Genomic DNA, 26537 nt, shown 5'->3' on the forward strand with positions numbered 1-26537 from the left:
TCGAATTGTTAAGGTTCAAATTAGGTATATTGGGGCGTATGTGGTCGGTAAATCGTACTATGCCTGGTAGAGGGTTAAATTGTGTAGGTACGCTTGGATGCTATAGTCGCACCAAACAAAGTCTGCAGCGGATTTGATAGCCCACGCAGTGTAAGTGTTATGTATACGTCATAATTTCATAGAAGTTTGACGTTTAAAATTACACTTGCGCTGCGTGGGCTATCAAAATCGCTGCAGACTTTGTACGGTCTGACATAGATGAGATTGACGCCAATTTATTTACTGATAGAATCGGTCGATTTGATCATCCCGTCTGGACCGGCTTTCAAAGCCGTAACAGACTACCGCACCGTACCGTGACATTGATGCCAAAGACTAAAGAGAAAGAGTAGTATAATGTTTAGGATATTGGTGCGGTGCGGTGTGGTCGCCGTATGCGTTATGCTCTAGTTTCCTAGGATAGCGGTGCCGTCATATAGCGGCCGTCACCATACAAATACTACGACATCCATATTTAGTAGTATTATTTAGTATGGAGTCGGCCGCTATATGACGGCACCGCTATCCTAGGAAAACCGATCTTTTTTTTTTTCAAGACACACAGTAGAGCGAGATAGAGATTATTTTGACTGCAACAAGGTCGCGTGAGGCTTTATTACGGCTTTCACAGTCGCAGTGTCATGTCACTGTCACTGTCAGCTGTCAAAAATAGTTTTTGCTCACTTTGCTCGCAGGACTCGCTTGAGTCACAACAAAGATTTTATTTTACTCAATTTATTTATTGTTAAGAGTTAAAAATAAGAATACATACGATGCATAACTTGGATTCAGACAGTGAAGATGAATTGCCTCCAGGTTGGGAGGAAAAATCCACCGAAGATGGAAGTGTTTACTTTGTAAAGTAAGTTTCTTATCTTGATTGTATTTTACATCGAATTTTGTGCCAATGAGTTAAATAATTATTCATATAGTGGGCCTGGTGCACCGTGCAGTACCTAACCAACCAGTACTCATTTAAATCAATCACGTATTCATCTTGGTGTAATGTAACAGTAATAAAAAGATATGTCAGTACAGGAAGTATTAGTGAAATATCAGGAACTTGAACATTATTTCCTTTTTCTAATTCTTTCCTCCCCATGATTGATTTAGGAAATAAATGCATTTTTTTTTGTAGCACATGCACTACCAAAACCCAATGGACTCATCCACGCACAGGCCGTAAGAAAGTTATACCAAAAGAATTGCCCTTTGGCTGGTCGAAAACTGTAGATGAAGAGGGGAAGACTTTATACGTTCAGCAGGAAACTGGCCACAAGACTTATGTGGATCCCCGACTAGCTTTTGCTAAGGAGGAGAAAAAACATGTGCATGATTTTAGGCAGAGGTTTGATGGATCTTCGACTGCATTTCAAGTATGTTAATGATAAAGTGTCATAGCTTCAATATTTGCCAATAATATCTACTATTGTTAATATCTTTTTCACCACACCAACTCGGAGAGGCTTACTTTGCACTTCAAAAACTGATAGCAAAGTTGCATTTTATCCACATGTGAGGCGAAGTAATCAAATGCATATTTTGAGTTGTTTTCTTATGTTTGCTGGTAGAATTGACTTTTAAATGATGATTTTGGATGACAAATATTTAATAACATTCATTTGGATTTGATTTGGTTTGATTTTGTTTGATATTTTACATTTAATATTTGCTTCGGGTTGGTGAGGTGATTTGTGTGTTTGAATTTTGTGTTTCACTCGGGGGCAAATTTTGTTTAACCCTCGTGCTTTGAAACCCTCGCAACGCTCAAGATTCCATTTTTAGAACGCTCGTGGTTCAATTTTGGAATCATTCGCTTGCTCGGGTATCAATATTAGCACAAGCGGTTAAACAACAACTTTGCCCCCTTGTAAAACAAATAACTATTATTCCAGATTTTGCATGGTGTAGATTTATCTGGAAAATATGCCATGATAACTGGGTGCAACACAGGCATTGGGTATGAGACAGCAAAGTCTCTTGCGCGCCATGGATGCAAGATTTTATTGGCCAATCGCAATATGGAAGCCACCCAAACAGCCATAGAGAACATTGTGAAAGAAACAAACGCTGCCGAAGAAAATTTAAAAGCCATTCAACTTGATTTGTCATCCTTACAAAGTGTGAAAAAATGTGCAATTATGGTGAAAACATTATTTTCAGAGTAAGATTTTCATTTTTATTAATGATTGTTAGAATGTTATTATTATTATTATTTATTATTTGTGAAGCAGGCAGGCAGTTGAAATAACTGATAATGCCTGTATCTAGAGCCATCAATCGAGTTTTCAGTGTTGAGTAGAGTTTGCATTGTGCTTGTCTAGTTTATTCTTAAATTCATTGACACTTTGGGCCGATACTACATCCTCTGGGAGTTTGTTCCAAGCTTTGACCACTCTGTCGCTGAAGAAGTGTCTATGAGGATTATTGTAGGACCTGCGGGACATCAGCTTACGCTGTTACGAGTATGTTAGAGATCAAAAACCAAGGGTTTTTCAAAATGTTAATTCTTAGTCTCTGTCACAATTCACAATTGGGTAGGTAAAGTTTTTTGAAGATAGGCAAATTATATTTTTTCCCGATAGTATTCATTATAGCGATCACGGAAATGCAGCTCTTTTATTTTTATATCATTTTATTGATTAAATATAATTTTTTAAATGATCGATATGACGTTTGTGAGGTGAAATGGCAGACTCGAGTAATTAATTCCTTGGCGCGTAGTAAATGGGACGAGATAGAAAAAAAATCGATGTCAACTGTCAGTGTCACTTAGCTCTCATTCCCGAAAAATAACGGACAAGCCTCATGTTACCTTGCGAATTGCTATTAATGTTATCATTGAGATTTTCGGCGACCTCAGCACGACCCACGGACTTCTGATTCCCCACGACATCTGCGCGTATTTGGACAAAGATTGAATTTACTTTCGATAACTTGGCACTGCATAAATTATTGGACAACGTTTTCTTCCCCACCCCTACACGACGGCCCCTACGCTGACCCTTGGACAGAGTTTTGCAAGAAAAATAAGCGAGTTCATACGAGATTGCGAGCAGATTCTACAAATTTGAAATTATTATCATAACAGTGATAAGCACAATGCCGTTGAATTAGAGGAGCAATGGCCGTACAGGAGTACGTATCCGTGAAATACATAGGTACAGAAAACTTTCTTCACTTGTGTTTTGATTTTTATTATTAAATTGCCATGAGCTGTTAAGTTCGTAAACAAGAAATCGGTCTAATTTTTTCTAACAATTTCAACCATCTGTTAGTTTTGTGTGGTTATCCTCATTTTATGAATGTTGTTCTTATTTTCAGGTGGATGTAAACATTCATTGGCGGTATTATACTGATGGCTAATTAGAACCATTGAGCCATGACATACTTCCTTGCAGTGTTATTCGGCTAAGCCTCGAGCATCCTGTGAATCTGAAGGATATAATTATTTCCATAAAAAAGAGCAATCGAATTAGGACCAAGATATCCCGAGAATATAAAGACATTTTATAAAAAATGCAATAAAATGAAAATGGGAGACTCTCTTATTTTAACAATGTTACAAGATCATGACAATGTTATGGTCTATACTTATTAAAATTTTAAAACCAACATGTCTTTATCTTTGACTTGAAAATGTACAAATGATTTGGGTTAAGTTTTATGAAATGCAACTTATGCTAAAAACCTATTATTATTATATGTCAAATTATCGTGAACTCGATGTTGCTTAAGGCGTATCCAAATTAGTCAATTTTTCGCCAATCTGATTAAATTGCCCGATCGAATCGGGACGTACGGACGCAAACGCCAATTTGGCTGGCCGAATTCAACCGCCGATAATGACCAATAAAATGAGGTGCGGACACAAGAACACCAATTTGTGAGGCTAGTATTTTCGTTATGGGGCATTTTTTCAATTTAAATGGGTCTAATATCACCATAAATCTAAAATTGGAGATTGACGCCAATTTCATTTCTGATCAAATCGACCGATTTGATCAGTCCCGTCTGGATACCGCTTTAGCACCGCGAAAGGGCGCTGCGCGGTGCGCGCGGATTGACGCATGCGCGTACCGTATGCTTTGTATCTATGGTAATATAATTTTAAAAAATATGCAAATAAAAGGCGGCAAAGTTTATTCGTTGTGCAATACTCAATAAGTTACCGCTTGTTATTTTAATACTCGTAATAAACAAAATGAGTTCAAGTGACGAAAACGACCTGGAATAGACGGCATGCACCGCCTCATTTTAAAGCAGAAGCAAACTTAATAATGAATAACTAGCTTCCTGCTAAGTCCTGGGACAAATACAATAGGACTTACGACATGCTCATGCTGTGGAAGGACACAAGAAGGACAGCCAAAACGCAAGAAACACCTACTCTGAAAGTGGTTTTTAGCGTATTTCTGTGACCAAGTGAAAACTAAAAAGCCATCTATCTACATTTAATATAAACTAAGAATATGCGTTGTTTTTTTAATTGTATTCGCGTCACTTTACCCCTATTAAATACGCTTTACTAAATTGAATTTGTTTTATTTCCTCACATAATTTGAGAATAGTGCTTACTATGTATACCTCAATGGAAGCAAAAATGTAGTATTTTTGCGAGTTGATACACTTGCTACTTGTGTATAGTGGCAAATGTATTAAACCCGCAATCAACACTAATCAATATGTAAACAGGCCCCAACGTGAAGCACATTTACCCTACAGACATACTTATCCATATTGACCATATTTGAACCTCTCAACTCTCTTCAAGGGCACGCCACACAGCGTGATTCTATATACTGTTGTAATGTTAATGCTTAAGGATAATAATTTGTGGATTTTAAAATAAAACGAAACGAAATTTACTGGATTTATATTATATTATTTTGGATTTATATTATAAGTTTTCTAAAGTACAGTCGCCATCAGATATATTGGTGCAGCTAGGGTGCTCATAAATATCTGAACACGCCTCTATTATCAGGGCGTGCGTGTTCAGATATTGTGAACACCTTGCCGAGCCCATATATAATAGCCAATAACGACCTAGTTATTAACACTATTACAATCTTAATCATTATGTATGTATAATACAACAATCACCTTTATATAGTCCTCACAAACGTATAAGTTACCATTTTGGCCAATATATCTTCAAAGCTTGGCACCGAATCGCTGTTAAAGACTTTGGTGTGCTCAAATACGCTGAATTTGGAAAGTAACGTCTGTACTTCCTACAAGACGGTACGACGCACTTTGAGTTCATCTCTGTAATATTATTATTCTATTTCCATTCGAACGTTTCCGGGATCGTCTCCATCTATTGTGTTGATACTGAGATCCAAAATGACTCGTGTAGCAGTCCAAGAGTCGTGGAGGTGTTAATGAAAATGTTCTCCAAGAAGCAGTGCCAAGTAGTCGAAAGCAATCGTTATCATTATCAAAATATCCGTGTTGATCGTGCTAGGGACGTTAAAAATACTTATTCTAGAAATCACACCGACATCCAATTACAAGAAAACACAAATGTTTCGTCCGACCATTATTTTCCAATTATTTGCAAGTTATTTTCCAAGAATGACACTGACAGTTGACATCGATTTTTTTTCTATCTCGTCCCATTTACTACGCGCCAAGGAATTAATTACTCGAGTCTGCCATTTCACCTCACAAACGTCATATCGATCATTTAAAAAATTATATTTAATCAATAAAATGATATAAAAATAAAAGAGCTGCATTTCCGTGATCGCTATAATGAATACTATCGGGAAAAAATATAATTTGCCTATCTTCAAAAAACTTTACCTACCCAATTATGTATTTTAATACAATTCTGACTTAAAGCCTATTATTACTTTTCAGTCATCTTGATATGCTGATACTGAATGCTGGAGTGTTTGGTATACCTTTCACAGAGACTGAAGACAACTATGAGACAACATTCCAAGTGAACCATCTCAGCCATCTGTATCTGGCCATTTTGTTGGAACCACTACTTAAAAAGGGCTCAAAGGTGATTTTTGTTTCTTCAGAGTCCCATCGGTAAGCAATTTGAAATATACATATTATTCAAATGAGAGGTAGCAAATAATTTGAAAAAAGCAAATCAGTTATAAACACATTAAAAATGGCAAAGCAAATAACAATTTATATCTATACAAAGATATAAATGATACATGTATGACTTATGGTGCAATAAGGTGTTTAATTTTATGTTAATTATGACTAGTAACATTAACGCAAAAGTTATTTTTACTTGTTTACCTTTATTTACGGCATGCTAATGAGCCAAACATTATGTATTATGTCATTTATGTCATTTTCTTGTCACCTTGAATAAAAGAAATAAGCAGTGAATATATTTAGTAAGTATTAGAAATATTTACAAAATTATACTAAATTTTACATCCTATGTAGCTTAAGGCACTGGTCCCACCGCGAGCTAGTAAGCTATGAGCTATCGGCTATAAACACGAACAAAAGATAAGCACTCCCGTGTAAATAAAAGATACACGGCGATATTTATAGTTACTCGCCCAGCGGTGAGCTATAAATATCGCCGTGTCACTTTTATTTACACGGGAGTGCTTATCTTTTGTTCGTGTTTATAGCCGATAGCTCATAGCTTACTAGCTCGCGGTGGGACCAGTGCCTCAAGTTACATATTACTAAACAATACAGTAGATAGGCGGAACACCTGGAGTTTCTCTTCCTTGTTGTAACCTCATGGCTGAGTCACATGACGATTGTATGCACTCTTCACCAATGCTCTCCAAGCCGTTCTGTCCTGGGCCCAGTGCATGCTAGCCTGTAGTTTATAACCTGGAGTTATGATACCAGAAAGGTTGCAATAAAGAGCATGGTCCACCCAACGGCAAGCAAACACTGCACCTTACAACACCATTGTGCAGGCAACTGTTCAATTTTCCAACAACGAAAAGTCCACTCTATTTCCTACATTATAGGTTCAAACAGTGGCAAATTTTGGATCTTTCATTTGTATGGCTGGGCCTTAGGAGGCTATATTAGTCATTAATTTCTTTATCTTATTTTTCAGTTTTGCCAGCCTAAAGAACCTGTTTGCACAGCAAAGCCTTTCGATGTCTAAGGACCAGTACAGTGCAATGATGGCTTACAACAATTCTAAACTCTTCAACGTTATAACTGCAAAGGCAAGTGCACGCAAGGCAATATAAGTCTATAAAATAAACATGGGTTCGCAAATCCTTGTCTGGCCCATAATTATAGCTGGTCAAGCAAATTTTGTCAGTAAAAAAAGGCGCGAAATTCTAATTTTCTATGGGATGATATCCCTTAGCGCCTACATTTTTCAAATTTGCCGCCTTTTTCTACTGACAAGATCTGCTTGACCAAGTATAATATGTACTACAATCATCATGGTACTTAGAACATTAACCTAGCGATGTTACGATTCGACTTCACAAATCGGTTCAAACCGATTTAGGTCTGAAGTCGACTAAATCGACGTGAGTGTTCCGTAAATCGACTTAAGATACGTTCACCCACTCTAAACGCATCCTTTCATATTTGTTGATGCGTCACTTTCATTTGACATATTGAGGATTAAAATGTACGCAAATCGATTTCAAACCACGAAGAAAAATGTTGCCATGCACATTGCCGCCATTATTGAGTCGAGTCGAAACTTGGTATCTACAGGTAAAGTAAAATGAAACTTATTATTTATGTTGTAAGGTTCAATTTCGCATGGGTTTAAAGCGATTGATTTGGCGGTATACTTGGATCGGTTTGGCAGTTTTGCGCCGCGTCGATTTGCTAACTCAACGATTTGCGGCAATGACACGAAATCGCACGAGACCGCACGCTCTTTCCTGCTTGCTCGTATAGTGCTTTCCCGTTTTAGCTTTAGAAATTATAAAATTGTGATTTACCGCGGAACAAAACTAAAAAAATATTACAAAACTTTTAAGTCAAAATTTTTGCTGTCGATCGGATCGAACAAAGCGTAAAATTGACAATTTAATTTCCTCAACTCAAAGACTACGGAGCGGTTTGAACTACTGATACTTAAAAAGTAGAAGTTAAATCGACTTGGCCAAATCGGTTTGCAAACCGATTTGGGTTTAAATCGGAGTCGACTTATTCGGTTTGAAAATTTTTCGATTTGGCCCATCACTACATTAACCAAAGTAACGTACAGAAATCACTTTAACAATAATATAATACTACCTACTTGTCTAGTGTCTCCCCCATTTCAGTTTAATTTATGCTTAGTTTTGTTAAGGTACCTAATTTTTTTTTTTTAATATGGTCCCATCCGGTAAAAAGCATAATGCAAGCACATTCTTGTAGTATATCGTCATATGTATCAAAAACAGATCTATCTCTTTGATCAAACGAAGTAGACCAGAGCATTATCAAGATTGTAAAAAAATTCACTACATATTTGTTTTAATAGTTGTATGCTGCAAACCCATTTTTATTAGGTCACACTAACAAATAAAACAAATATTTTCAGATTCTGAGCGAGGAATGGAAAGGCAAAGGCATTTGCGTGAACTCACTTCACCCGGGCAACATGGTCTACACAAACCTGAGCAAGTCTTGGTGGCTGTACAGGCTAGCATTCATGTTTGTCCGACCTTTCACCAAGTCTTGGGTAAATGTTGCTCATTTTATCTCAAAGTACAGTCAGTATTAAATTTGTATGCAATTTTGCACCTTATTTCAATAGGGTTGCCAACTTTCAAATGGCGCCAGAGTTTTACCTGTCTGTAGTTAGGTATATGTTCTATGAGATTTCTCTTAAAGGGCTAGTATCCAGTCCGTAAACCTTTCTCTTTCGTCCTAGGATTTGGAATTATGTTTATCTTACCCCACCTGGCTTCAAATATAAATTATCATCATCAGTAGCATAGATATCTAACCGCCTGACGCATAGACATAAACCCCCTGCACAGGGGAGATTAGCCAACTGTCTACATCAATAGCTATATAAGTACGTAATTATGTTTTCTTCCAGCAACAAGCAGCCGCCACGACGGTGTACGTAGCCACGGCGGCGGAGCTCGAAGGCGTCACGGGCCTGTATTTCAACAACTGCTTTTACTGTGAAGAGTCCGCTTTATGCAGGGACAAGGATATAGCAAATGAAGTCTTCGCTTTGTCGCTAAGAATGATAGAACAACGCGTCGGCCCCGATGGCCTTCAGAAATATTTGCAGAAATATTGCCCACCTAGTAGTGGTGGTGTTCAGGCTTAAGGCCCGTTTACAAAATGTATAGAAAACCGTGATGTGCGATATCGTATAATTTATTTATATTGTGTTAATATTTTAATAGTCGTTTACTCTTTGGGTGCGAAATTGGTTTTGTGAATATAGATGGTCAAGCAGATCTCAGTAGAAAAAGGCTGCAAATTTTGAGTACCGTTGCTTTTATGTAGTCTAAAGTTAAAGCCGTAAATTTGGTGCGGTCAAAATATCTCTTTCTCGCTCTAACAGCTGCGTCTGTAACTCACTTACGGCGACTAATTTACACACTATCGATACGTGCGGTAGTGTCTTACGGAAGTAGGTACCTATGTAAGTTTTTATGCATTTATTACTTCAGTATATTATTTAAAAGGAAAAAGGTGCTATAATTCTATTAAGGATAAAGTTTAGCAAATGAATACAAAAACTATACTTCCTGTAACTTGTGTTTGATTGTTTCTTTCTAGCTTTGCGTATACCAAACTACCGAACCCACGGACGTGTAACCTAGGTGAGTGGCAACTGCCCAGCGGCTAAAGGAACAGTTTTTATAATTGACTGTTAATAAATTTGAACATACGGAAATTAATTTTTTGGGGGACCATCGCCGGCTTGTGATGCGCAGAGAACTTGTTATGAATGGCATTCGATTGGGAGCAATAAAGTGGCAAAGTGGTAAGTGCGATCGATTAAATTCCGCAATTTTTGCAAATCTCATGCGATTGTCGATGACGTTTTTAGATTCCATTAGAGCGAGAAAATCGATAATCTCATGATATTTGTTGCAAGGTCTATAGAGGCCTTAACACTTTTGCAAGTGGCAACTCACAACTCGACTCAAAATTAGGCCTGGCAGCCCCACGTAGAAGATGGCGGTTTTGACATTTATGTGTGTCAAGGTAACTTGTCAAATAAAATAAAATTTTACAAGTTTTAATTGGAAGCATTAAAACGGATCTAAACTAGTCTAGAAATCGAAGACGGTGATTTATTGTATTCATTGAACTACGGCCATATTTTGTTCAAAATGTGTGATCAAGTATAATGCTTCTTCGGACTTCTAGGGGCTACGAGGTTCCCAACCGTCGTCAGTCATTTTATCCAAATTAGGACTCTTCCACGATTGGCGTGTCGTTTAGAGAAATGCCAGGGACGTGAAATTTGTGTGTGTTATAATTAGTGTTTGTCTCGAGATGGGCGACAAGATGAACGGAGAATATTTCCCTCCTGACACTGCAACCTTCAATTACAACAATGTGGTGAGTAATTGTATTGTTACACTTTTACTTGTCTAAGATTCTTGTTTTTTCCAGCTTGACACTAATCTCTGAATCCCTCCAAAGAGCTTAGAAACAAAACTATAAAGTTACTTTAAATCAGGGCTTAAGCAAACACAAACATTGTCTTTATGTGTTTCAGGATATTTTCTAGGCTTTGTTTACCATAAATTTTGCTTAAATCAGGTAGTTTACCATGATAAAAGACATTTGAAGAAGTGGGCATAGTAAAACAATTACTATTTTGCTTGTTAATCTTCTTGACTTATTTGGAAATTTCTTGACTTACTTACCTTGGGAAATTCCCTATTCTTGTTAATTGTTCACAAACATTTAGACTAAACAAAGAATATGTATGTACATATTTAGTGAGTCTTCCATAATCATGTTTAGCAGATCCCTATGCATATGATTAATAAATAATGTCAAATATAAGTATGAACAGACATAAGACATCCTGTTTCAATGATTTCATTATTATATAGCTCACAATTCAAGTAAAATGTATGTGACATACAGATGTAGACACTGACAGATGCAATAAAACTATAAGCCACACACCAGCCAACTTACCTCCCGGGATGTGTTTATACAAAAAAATGCTTCCAATGCAAAGTACCTATCATCTTTCCAATAACAAAGCTGCATCAGTGGTTCAGCACATATGGGTGGAATAGATATTGTATTTTGTTTTGCTTACAGTTGTTTAATTTTAAAGTACCTTATCAGTATTTTTTTTTAAATCAGAGTACATTATGAAGTGTTTATTCCTCATTGACTTATTAAACTTATACACCCAAAAAAATCGAAAAACCACCAATTTGCAGCAAAAGGGAGAAACGGAACCCTTCTAGCCAGGGAGGCTCGCGGGCCGCAAGTGAGAGGTTTGTGGGCCGCATGCGCTGGTTGCCGACCGCTGCCTTATAGGATCTCTTGTGCATCTGTCTGTCCGTCTGTCACAGCCAATTTTTTCAGAATATTTTTGTTGGTGCATAACATTGTTTTATAAATACAGAATTACTAGGGGTCCCCGCACTAAGCTAGCCCTGTATGCAGAGAGGCCTGTAAGATCAAGTAGGCATTTGTATGTATCTGTTCTGTCTTTTTCATATATAAATTACAGAACCCATTATTTTATTCATAGTTTGAGCATGAACATAAGCTTTGTTTTTGAATATTCACCCCTTGAGGGTAGGCAGGAGAAATTACACAAACCATAATATTTCATGCGGACACAGCACTCAAAATTTGGATGCTAATTTTCTTTGATAATCAACAGACGGGGAGAGAAAGGAAACGATATGCTTCTTAAAAAAAGCGTATGGAGGTTGGTGTAGGTTTTAGTATTATGGAGGATAAGTTTTTTTTCATCTGGGGGGCTTTCAAAAAGTGTCCCGACAAGTGGACACTTTTTATGAGGAAACACCTTATTGAATTTAATTATTTACCGATGTGATTGTGTACAAAGTAGGTAAATACCATATTAAATACACGACCGGGGGAAAGAATGCCATTTACGCCAAATGTCCGGGTTTTTTAAGTCTTTGTCCGGGTTCGGCGTTTAGAGATGGCAGCCATATTTTTTAGCAACTTGGCCGACTCCGATATATCTGATAGTGACTGTAACTACTGTCCCTAAAACCTGCATCCACCTTAAAATCCCAACACTGCATAAAGGCCAGCGCAAACCGGCGGACCGTAGCGCAGATCACCGAGGAGCCTTTACGCCGCGCAGCGCACACCGGAGAGGTAAAATCCCCCGCGATACCGCGAGCGCCTGCTAGCCCCAGTGCTGGTGGCTGGCGCACCAGGGAGCACTTCGGCGCAGGCCGGGGGATGCCGCGGCATGCCGCCGCCTACCGCCGCGGTATCCTTTGGCGTGCTCCTCGATGCCGCGGAGTAACAATCCTCCGTGATGCTCCGAGGTCGGTCTCAAAGCATTTAAATTTAAACCTGAAGGTAATTGAAATAGGGAAGAAGATACATTGATAATTTTATTAATTTTAAAGTGATCTGCGCTGCGCTCCGCCGTTTTGCGAAGGCCTTTACTCGTTTAACACAACTCACTGCAAAACTCGGTGTGTGCATCATGCCCTTTTACGGTGCACTCTAGCAACCATGTCATTGCCAGATCTTGGAGTGTTTCGCCACCGAATCGAGCCATCAAGTATGCAAAACCATGTTAAAATAATAAGTCCGTGAGTTTGTGTTCCCGGGGATATATAATTTACGATAGGTAGAGTCAGCTTCGTGAATTCGATATAACGTGGGAAAATCCAAATTCTACGCATTTAAAAGATGTTAGATTATTTGATTTCATCACCCTTGTCTTTAATTCATATGATTTCACGCAGATATTCATGGATTAATGCATTTATAAAGAAAATATCCTTTGCCCCACATAAAGGAGTATTGCGCCGTAATGTTTAAAGTTAACTGTAAATAAGATCAGAAGTTAATAAATAAACTTGGTAAAACGATTCAACTCTACCGGTTACTTTGAAAATATTTATGTTTACTTGTGTATGTACTTGTATAGCATGTTTTATTACGACAAAAACGTTCTTTAAGGTAACACAAACACGTTAAATGCGTTCATCCGTTTTTGCGTAACCACTAATGCGAATGGACCAAGGAAACTGCATTCGGTTTAAGTGTTATTTGTACCTATGTAACTATGTACGCATTTAGACTAGTTGCTCAGTATTTCGGCCGTATTGTTTACATTGTATTTTCATAAATCTCTTTTTCACTAGGCAGTACTTGTTTCAGCTATAGCCCAAGTGCATGAGGGGAGGTCTGTGCCCAGCAGTGGGACGTATAAAGGCTGAATGATTACACATTAGCGTTACAAAAAACCGGGCAAGTGCGAGTCGGACTCGCGCACGAAGGGTTCCGTACCATAATGCAAAAAAAAAGCAAAAAAAAAACGGTCACCCATCCAAGTACTGACCACTCCCGACGTTGCTTAACTTTGGTCAAAAATCACGTTTGTTGTATGGGAGCCCCATTTAAATCTTTATTTTATTCTGTTTTTAGTATTTGTTGTTATAGCGGCAACAGAAATACATCATCTGTGAAAATTTCAACTGTCTAGCTATCACGATTCGTGAGATACAGCCTGGTGACAGACGGACGGACGGACGGACGGACAGCGAAGTCTTAGTAATAGGGTCCCGTTTTACCCTTTGGTTACGGAACCCTAAAAAACCTAGTTAGGCATGTTAGCTAAACAAAGCGCACACTGTAAACAATCTCTAACATATCTTTGATGCCATCATATCTATGATTCTGGTAGCATGACGACCAGCAGTTATTAAAATAAACAATATCTTAACGGCAATCTTACTAAATGTTCGTTCCTAGACGCTGACAGAAACTTTGCGTTATCGGCCATATGTCTTATGCATATAAGTATTAACAAACAAACTTTCACATTTTAAATATAAATGTATACAAAAACTCAAACCTGGCTACATGAGGGTTAAGGTTTACATTTAAAGAACAGGTAATAGTAAAATACGAGTTTGCTAACCATATCGTTGTTAGTGTTTATATTTGTATGACATGACGTAAGGAAAGCCAAGTGAAACTCAAGATTTCAGATTGTGGCTTGTTAACTGAACCGGCTGGGTCGACGTAATTAAAATTCAGTCTTGACAGATATGACATACGATGTGTCCTTATATCTGACCTTTTTGTGCCACGCTGGAAAAGGCCATTCTTCCATTCATCTTATATTAAAGTATCACTTGATTGGGAAGTTAGAAATACCTCATTTTATAATTTTCTATTTTGCCACCAAACCAATGAACAATAATGGTAACTCGATCCCACGACAGACAATGCGATGTGGGGCAAGCGTCTGACACAATTTAATTTGAGCGAGACAACGCCATATTAGCGTTTCGTTTTAATTAAAAATGACATATGATTAGCGGAGCCTCGAGTGCACATACGACCATTTTATGAACGTGATAAAAGGTTACCTGCTTTTTATTCTCACAATTGTAATTCAAAAGACAAATGAAGCTTGTCTCTACAGCTCATATGGGAAGCGGACAAAAACTTACAATAGAAATGTAATAGGTAGTTTATTTTTATTAGCGATCCAGTATTCAGATTCCAATATTCTAATTAGGTACTAAACTAATAAAATTGTGATCTTATGCAGAGAGATTTATTTATTTATTTAGAAATTTAATTCAGGCAACAAGGCCCATATTACAAATACCTTACAGACTAACATACATATGTATTTTATAAACTTAAAACTAAACACTATTTAGTCGACAAAACGGCGTGGCTCCGTTGCGTAATCGGTGATTTTAATAATCGTGTTACTTAGGGCCGATACAGACGCACTGCAAACCAACACCCGACTGCAATTTGTATGGGAACTGCACGCGGACGTTGCAGTTGACGTTCCCATACAAGATGCAGTCGAGTTGCAGTCCGTCTGTACCGGCCCTTAGTAGGCAAATTTTAATAAAATTATATATTATATAAAACATGTTTAAGAATTTTGATAAATTCAGCTGTGATGCTACACGAATTAGGTCCTTGAACTTTGTCAGACTGATGTCTTACGTGCGTGTATCGGTTATGAGAAAGATAATACAATTTTTATGGTCCCGAGGTCGCATGCCAAGTCCGGGTGCCAGGGGCGGACTGGTGCTGGCGTGAGCTAACCCCCCACAGCCCAACTATGAAAACGTTCACTGCGTCATAGTTTTACCTAATGTATCTGCACAAATCTGTACTGGTTTGAAATATTTGAATCGTGTTTATCGTCGTTCCCCTTTTCGTTCCTATTTATTTTGTTTATTAGGCATGATAACTGAACGTAAATTATTTCTTAACATATTTAGATAGTTCCATAAATTATATTTACTTACTGAATTTACATTCCAATAATTATACATATTGTAACTCCTCGTTAGAACAATTTGAATATTTGGTGGCGTACACAAAGTTTATGTACACCACACAAAGTACAGTTTATATCATAAACTGTATAATATACTTTTAAATGATTAAGCTACGAATAATGAATACCAGATCTAAAATATAATTTACTATTAAAACAAAGGGTGTCTCGACATGTTACTTTCACTATTTCAGCATCACGCTGACTCAGTATGATTCAGTGCCCCATAAAGTTTCGTGCACACTCGATATAAACTTTATAGTTACGTACCAGTACCAGTCGCGTGTTGGCAAAACCTATACCTACCTAGTTGGCAATGCTCTTGCTCAGTTTGGTATTATCAGCCAGTTCGGATTCGACTTGCGAAACTTATGCTGCGTTGTGGTCAGCCTCGGGTGCTAAACAAAAAAATTGTATGCTAAGCCTTGTAATAATAAAAATACCGCTATCAGAGTGAATATGTCCTGCCAGGGACCAGCTTCCTCTTTTAAGGAGAATAATAATGCATACATAAGATACATTGTACCCGTTTATGCCAGACTAATATGGATTTGAAAACTTGTGACTTAAAAACGTTGCCAATATGAAAACAGTTTCGTTTTGTAAAAGGAAAGTACGGAAACTGGTGCGTGCATCATAATCATAACGTAGATATAGATTCTGCACTTACAAGTATGAAACTCTTACGCACACGTCACATTTATCCATTGTTAGAACCAATGATACTCATGAAATTATATTCATGAAAGCCAATATAAATTTTATTCGCAATACACAAACTATGCCATCAGCCTGATTCAAGCCACAGCCTAAATATATTCGACTGTAAGTCTTCACGATCGTATTTTGCATACCTATTAGGATGGTATTCCACCTATCCAATTGCATTGCGACTCACTCTCTCATTAAGCAAAATGTAACTTTAAAGGCTTCGTCACACAGGCGCGTTTTCCGGGCGGGGCGTGAGCGGCGCGCGCCGCTTTTACATAGGTATAAAACGCTCGCGCCCCGCTGGGAAAACGCGCTTGTGTGACGAAACCTTAATATTAATCATAAGAATTCATTGAAATACGTAACAAAATAGCACTTCTTCAGCCTTTTGCACCTAAATGGTGTTGATTTATTTCATTTGCAAATAAATTGCATGCATGCTGGGGAGCATGGGTTGTGATGTGCTAATGACATATTTCGATTGCATCAGCTAATTTCGTATTACATCGATAGCTTCTGCAACATCCAACAGCATTCAAAGCCATAGCCGCGGACGTTAACTGTAAGAACCGTGGAATTTCCATTAAATCGTAATGTTCTTTTTACGCAACACCTAATGGATTTTTGACTGGTGAAGACGGCTTTGTTTCAGTACACATCACTGCCGGTTCAAAAGGTATTTCTTAAACTGCCAAATATAATATACACATGGTTAGTATAATATACTAGGTATTATATATTAGTATTTCTAGTACTATTTGGTATTACATCACGCACAATTGCTGATCGTTGATTAAATTCAGTGTAATCGTTTGGATCGAAAGCTTAGACCCCGAATAAACCGCATTGCTATAATAGGTGAAAACAAAAATCGCAACTTTACCAACGCTATATCGGCTTTCTAAGTTTCTATAATGTGCATTTATTGGTTTCTAACCGCAATTTGTCTGCTTGTCTGAATGTTACATTTTATATCGAGATTGTAACGGCTCCGTATATCCTCATTACCTACGGCTCCGCGTCGAATCATATCGGGGCGTAACTTCTGCGACATCCTTTATCGATCAACTATAACAATCAAATGGTAACCTTACTGCTTCTAAATATAAGGTATATATTCAAACTTATCGCAAACATATGATACTGTCTGCCTTACATTGTTAGCAAACGAAAGCTCAGACACACGTGATCCATATTTTGTTGTTTAAGGTTTATTCGCCGTAAACTGCAATTAGTTACTTTCTCTAGGAAGATTTAAAATAGTTCAATCAGTTCAATGTCTTTTAAATTAAATTAACGTTATGATACTACGCCCCAGATGTTGGATACCAACGTTTACAACAATGGCTAGATTAGATAAGTGCCGCGAAGGTACGGAACCCTCCGTTATGCGTGGCCCGACACGTATTTGGCCGGCTTTTTCCTTTATTATGTTAATTTTGTTTGCTGTTTCTTCTTTAAAGTTTCTTGAAGTTTGGTCTGCTGTTGTTAAAATTGGTTAGCCATCAAATTTTTGGCTAGTATAAAAATAATTTGCAATGCAATATACCTAAATGAAAACATTTCAAAATGGGAATACCAGTATAATACTGATTAATTTATACTACATTTACGTAATAGTCGATTATTGTCAGGCTTGGTAGCGCTGCAGAAACCCTATGCCCTACAAAGGTCCTTTAGATTGGAACGTGCTATTAGAACGTGACATATATAGTTGTTAATTAAATTACATTTAACAAGATTTTGATAAGTAGGTACATTACGTAATACCTTGCTGTTTTGCCTATCAACTTGGAGCTTTAATTGTAACCATTGTGACTTTTATATGTATTAGGAATAGAGTTCACTCTTTATACAAATATACAGTGCTGGACTGGAAAAAAAGAATCATACACTTTCACGAAAATTAAAGTTTCTATGTGTACTACTTTATGAATTTCGCTATACAGGGTGATCAATCTAAATGGGTCAGTATGGAGAAGTCAGAAACTATAAGAGATAGCGAAATCTGTTCTTAGGAACCATGGCTCCGATTTTAGATTTAATAATAATGGCATTCAATTTTTTTTTTAATCTATCATACATAACCGGGATTTGAACATGGTCAATATTCTTGTTGTTTGTTTGTATGGAAACTTTTAAACGATGCGTGATAGGTGGGGGGTGCTCGACCAAATATCATAGAGGGCCCCGAGACTAAACAAAGTACATTAAAAAAAATCAAAATGGCCGACTTTTTTTTTAATTTTTTCAAGTTGGTCCGAGCGCGCTGAGAATTGGCATGCGGCCAGCCTGAAGGCCCAAGATTACAATGTCAAAAAAATATTTTTGGAAAATTCCAAAATGGCGGCGGACACGGGCAAAGACAAATTTCTAAGTAGGTTAAGCGAGCCTGAAGGGCGAGCTTCAGGCTGGGAGGCCGAAGGCCGACCCCGGTGGAGGGCCGAAGGCCCGAAGCCCCCACCCCGACGCCCAAAAAGCGACTCCCAATAGGAAAAGTGTTGGGTCGTGTTTAAGCTCCAACTTCCCCCTCTCGTGTGACGCTTCGGGCCTTCGGCCCTACGCAGAGCTCGGCCTTCGGCCTTCGCAAGCCTCGACGCTTCGCCGTGGGGCATTCGGCCCGCCGGCTTCGGTCATCAAGACAGTTAACTTGGTAGAACGCTTGGAAGCACCGAATTCACGCAGTTCGGCCTTCGGCCTCGCGTTTTGGGAGTCGGGGTGGAGGCTCAGGGCATTCGGCCTTCCACCGGGGTCGGCCTTCGGCCTCCCAGCATGAAGCTCGCCCTTCGGGCTCGTTTAACCTACTTGAAAATTTTACGTGTCCGCCGCCATTTTGAATTTTTCCAAAAATATTTTTTTGACATTGTAATCTTGGGCCCCCAGGCTCGCCACATGCCGAATCTCAGCGCGCTCGGACCAACTTGAAAAAATTAAAAAAAAAGTCGGCCAGTTTGATTTTTTTTAATGTACTTTGTTTTGTCTCGGGGCCCTCTGTGATATTTGGTCGAGCACCCCCCACCTATCACGCATCGTTTAAAAGTTGCCATACAAACAAACAACAAGAATATTGACCATGTTCGAATCCCGGTTATGTATGATAGATTTAAAAAAAAAATTGAATGCCATTATTATTAAATCTAAAATCGAAGCCATGGTTCCTAAGAACAGATTTTGCTATCTCTTATAGTTTCTGACTTCTCCATACTGACCCATTTAGATTGATCACCCTGTATACCTTATGCCTTAGGAAAACTTGTAGCACATTTCATACATACATGATACCATTAGTTACTTAATTCGGGTTAAAAATATTTGTTATTCTGAAAAGAAATGTACATTTCACTTCATGAGACTTAAAAACTATTTACATACATGCCATGTAATTGCGCCCGTGAGCATTGAATTTATTTGCAAAAAGAAACTGTAAATTTAACAAATCTTGTATGTAATTTTTATTTTTCACAATACGAATAGTTCTTGTTTTATTTTATTAACCGACTTCCATTTCATAGAAGGAGGAGGTTCTCCGACATCCGTAGTCCGATTTGAGTAATTCTTTTTTTGTTTGAAAGGAGCTACCTCCGAGTTGGTCCCATTTTAATTTGGCTCTGTTCTGATGATGGGATCCATGAGGAATTGAGGGAACTCCTCAATTTTTAAAGGCACATGCATGGTGATTTGGGTGTTTTCTTAAGCAAGTCGAGCATTTTCTCCCGAAAACCACCACTTTGATGAAGTAGACCTGATGATGATGATTGTTTTGATGATAATGATGATGATTTTAAATGTAGTATGTTCAGCGATTACTCCGGCACCTGTGATCCGATTTGAGTAAATCTTTTATTGTTTGGAAGGAGTTGCCTCCTAGGTGTTTCCATATTATTTTTGGTTCTGGTCTGATGATGGAATCCATGAGGAATTGAGGGAACTCCTCAGTTTTTAAAGGCACGTGTAAAGTGATTTCGGTGTTTTCTAAAGTAACTCGAGCATTTGCTTCCGAACACCGCCAATTTGATGTAGTGCAAGTGTAGCCTTACCACGAGTTTGACATTGACATATTCGCTAAGTTAGCGACGCTAACGTCTTCGTAACTTACTTTTTATGCATCTCGCTCGCACTAATATGCCAGTACGAGCGAGATGCAAAGAAAGTAAGTTACACACACGCTAGCGAATAAATCATCATGTCAAACTCTTGGTAAGCTGGTAAGGCTACTGATCGGGGGTTAGGGTTAGGAGTTAAGGGGTCGGGTAATGGTGGTTGAAGGGCTGCTGGTTCAGGGCCGAGGGGTACATGGATCAGGGGTTGATCGGGGGGTTGAGGGATCGGGTCAGTGGCGGGGCGGAGGATGGATTTAGTGTAGTGACAGGAATTATAATTTCCCAGACGGACTCGAGAAAATTCCTGATTACATATTTATTAAAGTAGATACACAAATTTAGTGTTAATCATGATGTCGTTTTTCATTCATGCGTCGCGCTCTTAACAATGCGTTAAAACTAAAAATGGAAAAATAAAAACTTTTTACAAAAAAAAGAAAACCGACTTCAAAAAGGATGAAATAAAATATTATCCTTTTTAAGTCTATGCGTTACCAACTGATATGTTTGAAGTCGGTGCCAAGCCAAGTAGTAAAGAATACCCGTCAAAAATAATCAGCTTTATGACTATAAATCCCATTAGAAGTGTACCATTAGAACTATTATAAATGTGTAAGTAATTCTGTCTGCCTCTTTGTCGCCTTTTCATGGCTAAACAACTGAATCGCTTTAGGTGAAATTTGGCAAGAAAGTAAATTCCTTGAATTGTTTTATATTTTGAAATGTAGTCCCAATCCCACGCTTGCGTGCCGACAAACATGGTACGGACTGTGCCAAGAAGGTTTGATCGTGTGTTCTTAGGTACAGTCGACGTCAAAAATATGTTTACACTTTTGCACCTTACTCCTTTGTTATAAGACGAAAAGTGTAAACATATTTTTAACGTCGACTGTACCTACAGAAAGTACGTTCATTGTCGTCGTGTAAGGCAATCCAACGTAGGTACATCCTTATCGAATCGCACCAAAATCATGGTATGCTTCAAAAGTTGTCTTGGCACCGACTTCAAACATATCAGTTGGTAACGCATAGACTTAAAAAGGATAATATTTTATTTCATCCTTTTTGAAGTCGGTTTTCTTTTTTTTGTAAAAAGTTTTTATTCCAATTAGTGAGATAGTAGTGTGGAACATGTAATTGCCATGCCAGGTGAATTACGGGTGTAAGTGCGGTGCGGTACGTTAAGAATGAACGATTTCTAAACGGTAACGTCGGTAACCCGCATTTCCTTGCCGTCACGCTATTGCTGTTGTCACTGCATATGATTCTATTGAGGACGTTTCCATAAAACGACACGCACGAAACAATATTGTGTAAAATATTGCTATTATTGCTGGTATCGTCTTTAACTTTTCGTTCGCTATATGATGACGATGATTTAAGCTTAAATTTCGCCTTGTATATAGGCCAAATTTAAGCTTAAATCTCGTGGCAGTCGTGTGTAAACAAAGAAAAACTAATAAGGTAACGTTTTTTTTTATTATACGAGTAGCGTGGGTGTTGACCGTGAAAGTTGCTACAACATGAGAGAATTGTGAGATTGGTCGACCTCGTATTAGAGGATATAAGTTCTGAGTAGGTTTCAGCTAAGTCTCTAATGTCTCTATGCGTCATCCTACGCTGTAAATCAGGCATTGAATCATTTAGCACAAGGATGCCGTCGCTAAAAATCTGCAAAGAATTAAGATTTAATCTGAGCTGTGTAGGGCACAAAATTATGCTTAATAAATTAATAAAGTATAATGCACACTACTAGGCATTGTAAAAAATTCATAACTAGTTGCGCATAATATAGAAAATTAACCTACATTAGCATTATCATGTTCTTGTTTATTCAATTTCCTTTAACTCATTATGCTGTATTCGATATGAAATGAAATATGATCTTAAATGAGATTAAAACCCCCTAAAATGAATTGATAAGTGTTTGCCGGACACCCATGCTTTTATGGACCAACTTAGGACCAACATGGTATTATTTTGAAACGTGTAAAGACTGTATCGTTTATTATAAATACAACTTTACTTAGCCGTTTTTTCTGGTATTATATTTTTATTAAAAAATTACACATATAGTTTAATTAGTGCTTTAATAATAAGTAACATTTCGTCCTGGGAGATCACGTAAAGCATATGGTTTGGACAATATTTACCCAATCCTCCCGAGTAACTACAACGATTTTGGACAAATACTACAAGAAAATTTACGGTTTGCGAACAAGACGAGATATTACACAAAAAAAATCGTACTATGTAAACAGCAATTACATATGATTCGTAAAGCGAAACATCTGGGCATAGTCTAATCATTTCTTTTAGTTGGAAAAAAAGTTTTGGATCTGTGCTTGGTGGCCTTTTAGAGAATATGGCATGTTACTTACGACAACCCCGACTTTGGTATACAATATAACCATCATGGAGCGTTTCTATCGACCTGTTCTAGCCATGGTTCAACGCCATGAATGTCCGTTAGGCTTTGGATTTCGGTAGATTCTTTTAGCTGTTTCCCTCATTTCGCTGGCGTCAGAAATTGACGGGCATCCAAAATGTTGCATAAAAAGTCGTTTTCATGTAAAGATAAAAAATCACCACATTTATTCTGTGGATGTTCAATTGAGCAATCATGAAAAGGACACTTAGATGGCATATTTCGGCAGCATATTAACCTTTTGTTTCTTTAAATCGTACCAAGGAATCGGTGAAATAGTCTCAAATTAAGCTCGATAGGCTTGTCCAAATTACAATTGCTAGACGGTATTAAAATCATCATAAAGTCCCTAAAATAAAATAAATGTAAAACCTTCTTATATCAGATATGGCTTAAAAATACCCCCAGAGTATACCTTAAGAACATAGTAATACAAAATAATACACACGTCAACAGTTAGACCAGGTTTTATTTGTATTTATAATAAACGATACAGTCCTTATGATTCGAACACGTTCTATTTCGTTAGGTATAAATCTATTGATATAATGTTGTATGGTCATAATGAGCAACCAAACCAGTGCTAATATACCAACAATAGATTTAATAACAGTGTTACGTTATTCTGTTACCGAGTCGTAATCTTGATCAGCATTACTGTATCGATGTTATCAACAACTACGGGTATAATCTCTCTGGCTACTTAGATCATCTTCTCAGGCTTTCGATGGATGGTTTAATTGATTCTGACTCTCACGACTCTTATATTATGTTGGCTTTCTATAAGTCCTGTTTACTTTTTTATTAAAACGTAATGGTTCATTTACGAAGCACCCGTCTAAATGTCAGGTCAAATGTCGAAATATCGGAGGCTGGTACCTACTAGTTTGTATTTTATCTCTGTTATGATGTAAGATTAATGCATTATTGGTTTTAATTTCCGTATTGGAATACAATTACATAGTACATTACTAAAGAGGCCGGGACGAAAGGGGTTGCCGGCCGAAGACATATAGACGGCCGAGCGAAGCGAGGCCGGATAGGTCTGAGCGCGGGCAACCCCATTTCCCGCCGAGGTATGTATAGTGCTTTTCTCAAACATGCAATGAAATAAATAAAATAAAAAATCCACGAAAGCCAAGTTTTATTTATAGAAAAAACTAAAAGTAAACTACACCCAAAATATAACCAACACGTACCTATATCATTATCACGCGTATGTTTTACACGAGTCGTGTATTTTTACTACCCGTATATTTTCATGTATCTTTGATTTTTTCGCCTTGTATCCGTCTGACTGTCGCTTTCGTCACATAAGTTTACATAGTCTTTCATATTGATATCATGTTTCACATACATCGTTGCTTTATGCATGGAGTAAATAAGTATAATTTCCACAGTGTTGACGAATTTGCAGTTACATTCATTTAAAATATGCCACAAAACTGTTTCTAATAAACTGTAAGCCATTTTTCTTAGTTTCTCAAATAATAAAATTGCCATAAGCAACCATATACAATACATACTTCATCTTTGACTTGGCGGCAGAGCCAGCAAGTTATTTAAAATCAATTCTGCTTACGCTGCCAATTCCAACACCTATGATTACAATATTAATTTCAGTATTTCGTCGGAACTCATATTAAAGTAAAAAAATCATCAACGCACCATAAATCCAATAAAACAGAATGAAATTTTTTCAACTTTACCTCCATAACAATTAAAAAAAAATAACTACGCGTGTTTGAGTAGACCTTTTTACCGCTAACGTTTAGATGAAATATTTGAAATGTTTTTATTTGTGTAGTTAAATTTATAATTTAAAATTATAGAATGTATTATTTATTAAGTTCATGTTGATTTTATACAAATAAAACTGCAAATTATAGCAAACATTGTTTTTTGTTTTTTTTTTATAGGCGTAGTGGCAGAGTGTCATTACGAACCATAAAGCCAATACTGCCTCTAGTTTTTTTTTATGGATGAATGCCACGATGCTGTGTCACAAATATCTGTGAAATGAAAATTAAAAAAGAGGACTTTGCCGGTCTAGGCCTGCAAGATTTGTATGAAATTCCGTTAAATACCTTTTGTCCTAGCCGCACCTGAAACGTCATACTTCGCAGCCTATTATAAGGAACATAACATCAATATTCCATTGCATGTTTGAGAAAAAATTATTATAGGCTTATCCTACAACTAATTCTTTGGTTGCAGTCAGCATCAAAAAGATAGGTATATAACATGGTGGTAGTCTAAGTGGTCATATATATTGCATATTTGGTGTTGATTGTACTATCATTTTATTTTCCTGCGTATTTCTGCGGTTACGCCTACCACTTTTTAAGGTTCCGTAGCCAAAATGGCAAAACCGAAACCGTTATGTATATGTCCGTCCGTCTGTTCGTATGTCCCAGCCATTTTACTCAAAAACTTTTAGCTAGGTATAGTTATTACAACAAGAGATCAAAGTTTGATATATCTTCGAGTGCTTATTTTGAGTCCCGTGCAAGCGAAAGATTCTATATTATAGAATCTTGAGCGTAGTAAGGGACTCAAAAGCGCACGAGATGTAAATAACTTTGATCTCGTGTAGTACACAAATTTTTTAACCTGAGCAGTGAGAACATACCTATTAGACAACTTGAAAAATGTAATCCTTCTTCATCACTTAATACCTGCACTCATGTTTTCTTAAGATATACAAACAATTAAGTTAAATTACCGAAATCAAACACAAAAACAAAACGTAAAATCAGTAAAATAATATCGAATAACGAACATCAACTGACACTTCAATCGACAACTTTTTTTTGTAAAAAAAAACTTTGTAAATTACGGTCCGAATTGCGGATACGTACTATTTATTGTCAGCTATGGTAGAAATTCTTAAAAGTAAAATAATTTTGCGTGATAATCTGTGTATTTTTGAGTTCATTATTTAAATTGTACAATAAAATACCTAAAATATAGTATTTTATCAGTTTTTATCAAATCTTAAACTTTATTTTTATTAATTAATTATTAAGAATTCATACTCGTAATACGTGCTTTGGAACGATGCGGTCTGAAGTTTTTCGGGGGTCTATTATAAACCGTCAATATACCGTTGAATGTCGTTTTGACTTTTTTTTGTCTGTTTCTTTTTGCTAAAGTGTGTTTCAGTGTGAAAGGGACAGAGATAATAGAACCCAAGTATTTCGAACTTGTAGGTATTAGACCCCGCATGTTGAAATGACATTTGACTATAAAGGTCACTTGAATGTCATTTTGTCTCACTCAGTGAACAAAATCGCATTTTCTCCTTCCTCTAACTTTTGAACACAAACGTACCAAAAATTGAAAAAAAAAATAGCTTAATAAACCGCATTTTTGGGAATATCATCCAAACTAAACACCACTGCATCCATTAAGCATGTTATCAAACGCTTAATGCATTAAACGTGTTCTGATAACGGTTATCGGCTAATGCTTGTCCACTAGAAATGCACTTTGATCTGGAAACCGATCTATTTTGGTCGAACTCGTTTGTCGACAACAAATTATCTTGAACGCGTTACTCTTTAAGTTGATCTTGACTTGTGACTAAACAGTTAAGTCACCTACAGCATGCTCCACAATCAAACATGTCATGTGTTAACTATTTTAAACATGCAGTATTATTATAAAATGTACATATTGTACCTAACGAATATGCTTATCTGTGGGGTTTTTAACTGCATTCGAGGACCGTTTATTAATTATTCTCAGAATCCATTAGATCGTCCCTACAGATCGGATTCATAAGTTTCTGACGCGTGTCTTATTTTAG

General features: G+C 37.2%; 2 protein-coding genes across 2 annotated transcripts in view; both read left to right on the forward strand.

Moving 5' to 3' along the window:
- The first annotated feature begins 735 nt into the window (after nt 1-735).
- Nucleotides 736-9684, forward strand: LOC134664505 (WW domain-containing oxidoreductase). The gene is made up of 7 exons (XM_063521186.1): nt 736-901; nt 1178-1415; nt 1935-2203; nt 5908-6087; nt 7103-7217; nt 8546-8686; nt 9050-9684. Exons 1-7 carry the CDS (start codon nt 813-815, stop codon nt 9287-9289), a joined length of 1272 nt encoding a protein of 423 aa, XP_063377256.1. The 5' UTR covers nt 736-812; the 3' UTR covers nt 9290-9684.
- A 459-nt stretch (nt 9685-10143) lies between these two features.
- LOC134680142 (uncharacterized) overlaps nt 10144-26537 on the forward strand; it is a 96567-nt gene continuing 80173 nt past the window's right edge. The window contains exon 1 of the mRNA XM_063539241.1: nt 10144-10539. Coding sequence (XP_063395311.1) covers nt 10474-10539 — 66 coding nt within the window. The 5' untranslated portion in view covers nt 10144-10473. The remainder of the gene's footprint in view (nt 10540-26537) is intronic.

This window comes from Cydia fagiglandana, chromosome 1 (assembly GCF_963556715.1).
Source record: "Cydia fagiglandana chromosome 1, ilCydFagi1.1, whole genome shotgun sequence".
NCBI classification, from domain to species: Eukaryota; Metazoa; Arthropoda; class Insecta; order Lepidoptera; family Tortricidae; genus Cydia; species Cydia fagiglandana.

What these genes read in the sequence shown, in the direction of transcription:
- LOC134664505 (XM_063521186.1), top strand. Translation starts at nt 813, where the DNA reads ATGCATAACTTGGATTCAGACAGTGAAGATGAATTGCCTCCAGGTTGG. An exon ending in GGAAGTGTTTACTTTGTAAA is followed by an intron (nt 902 to 1,177) that starts GTAAGTTTCTTA and finishes TTTTTTTTGTAG; the next exon opens with CACATGCACTACCAAAACCC. An exon ending in GTGAAAACATTATTTTCAGA is followed by an intron (nt 2,204 to 5,907) that starts GTAAGATTTTCA and finishes ATTACTTTTCAG; the next exon opens with TCATCTTGATATGCTGATAC.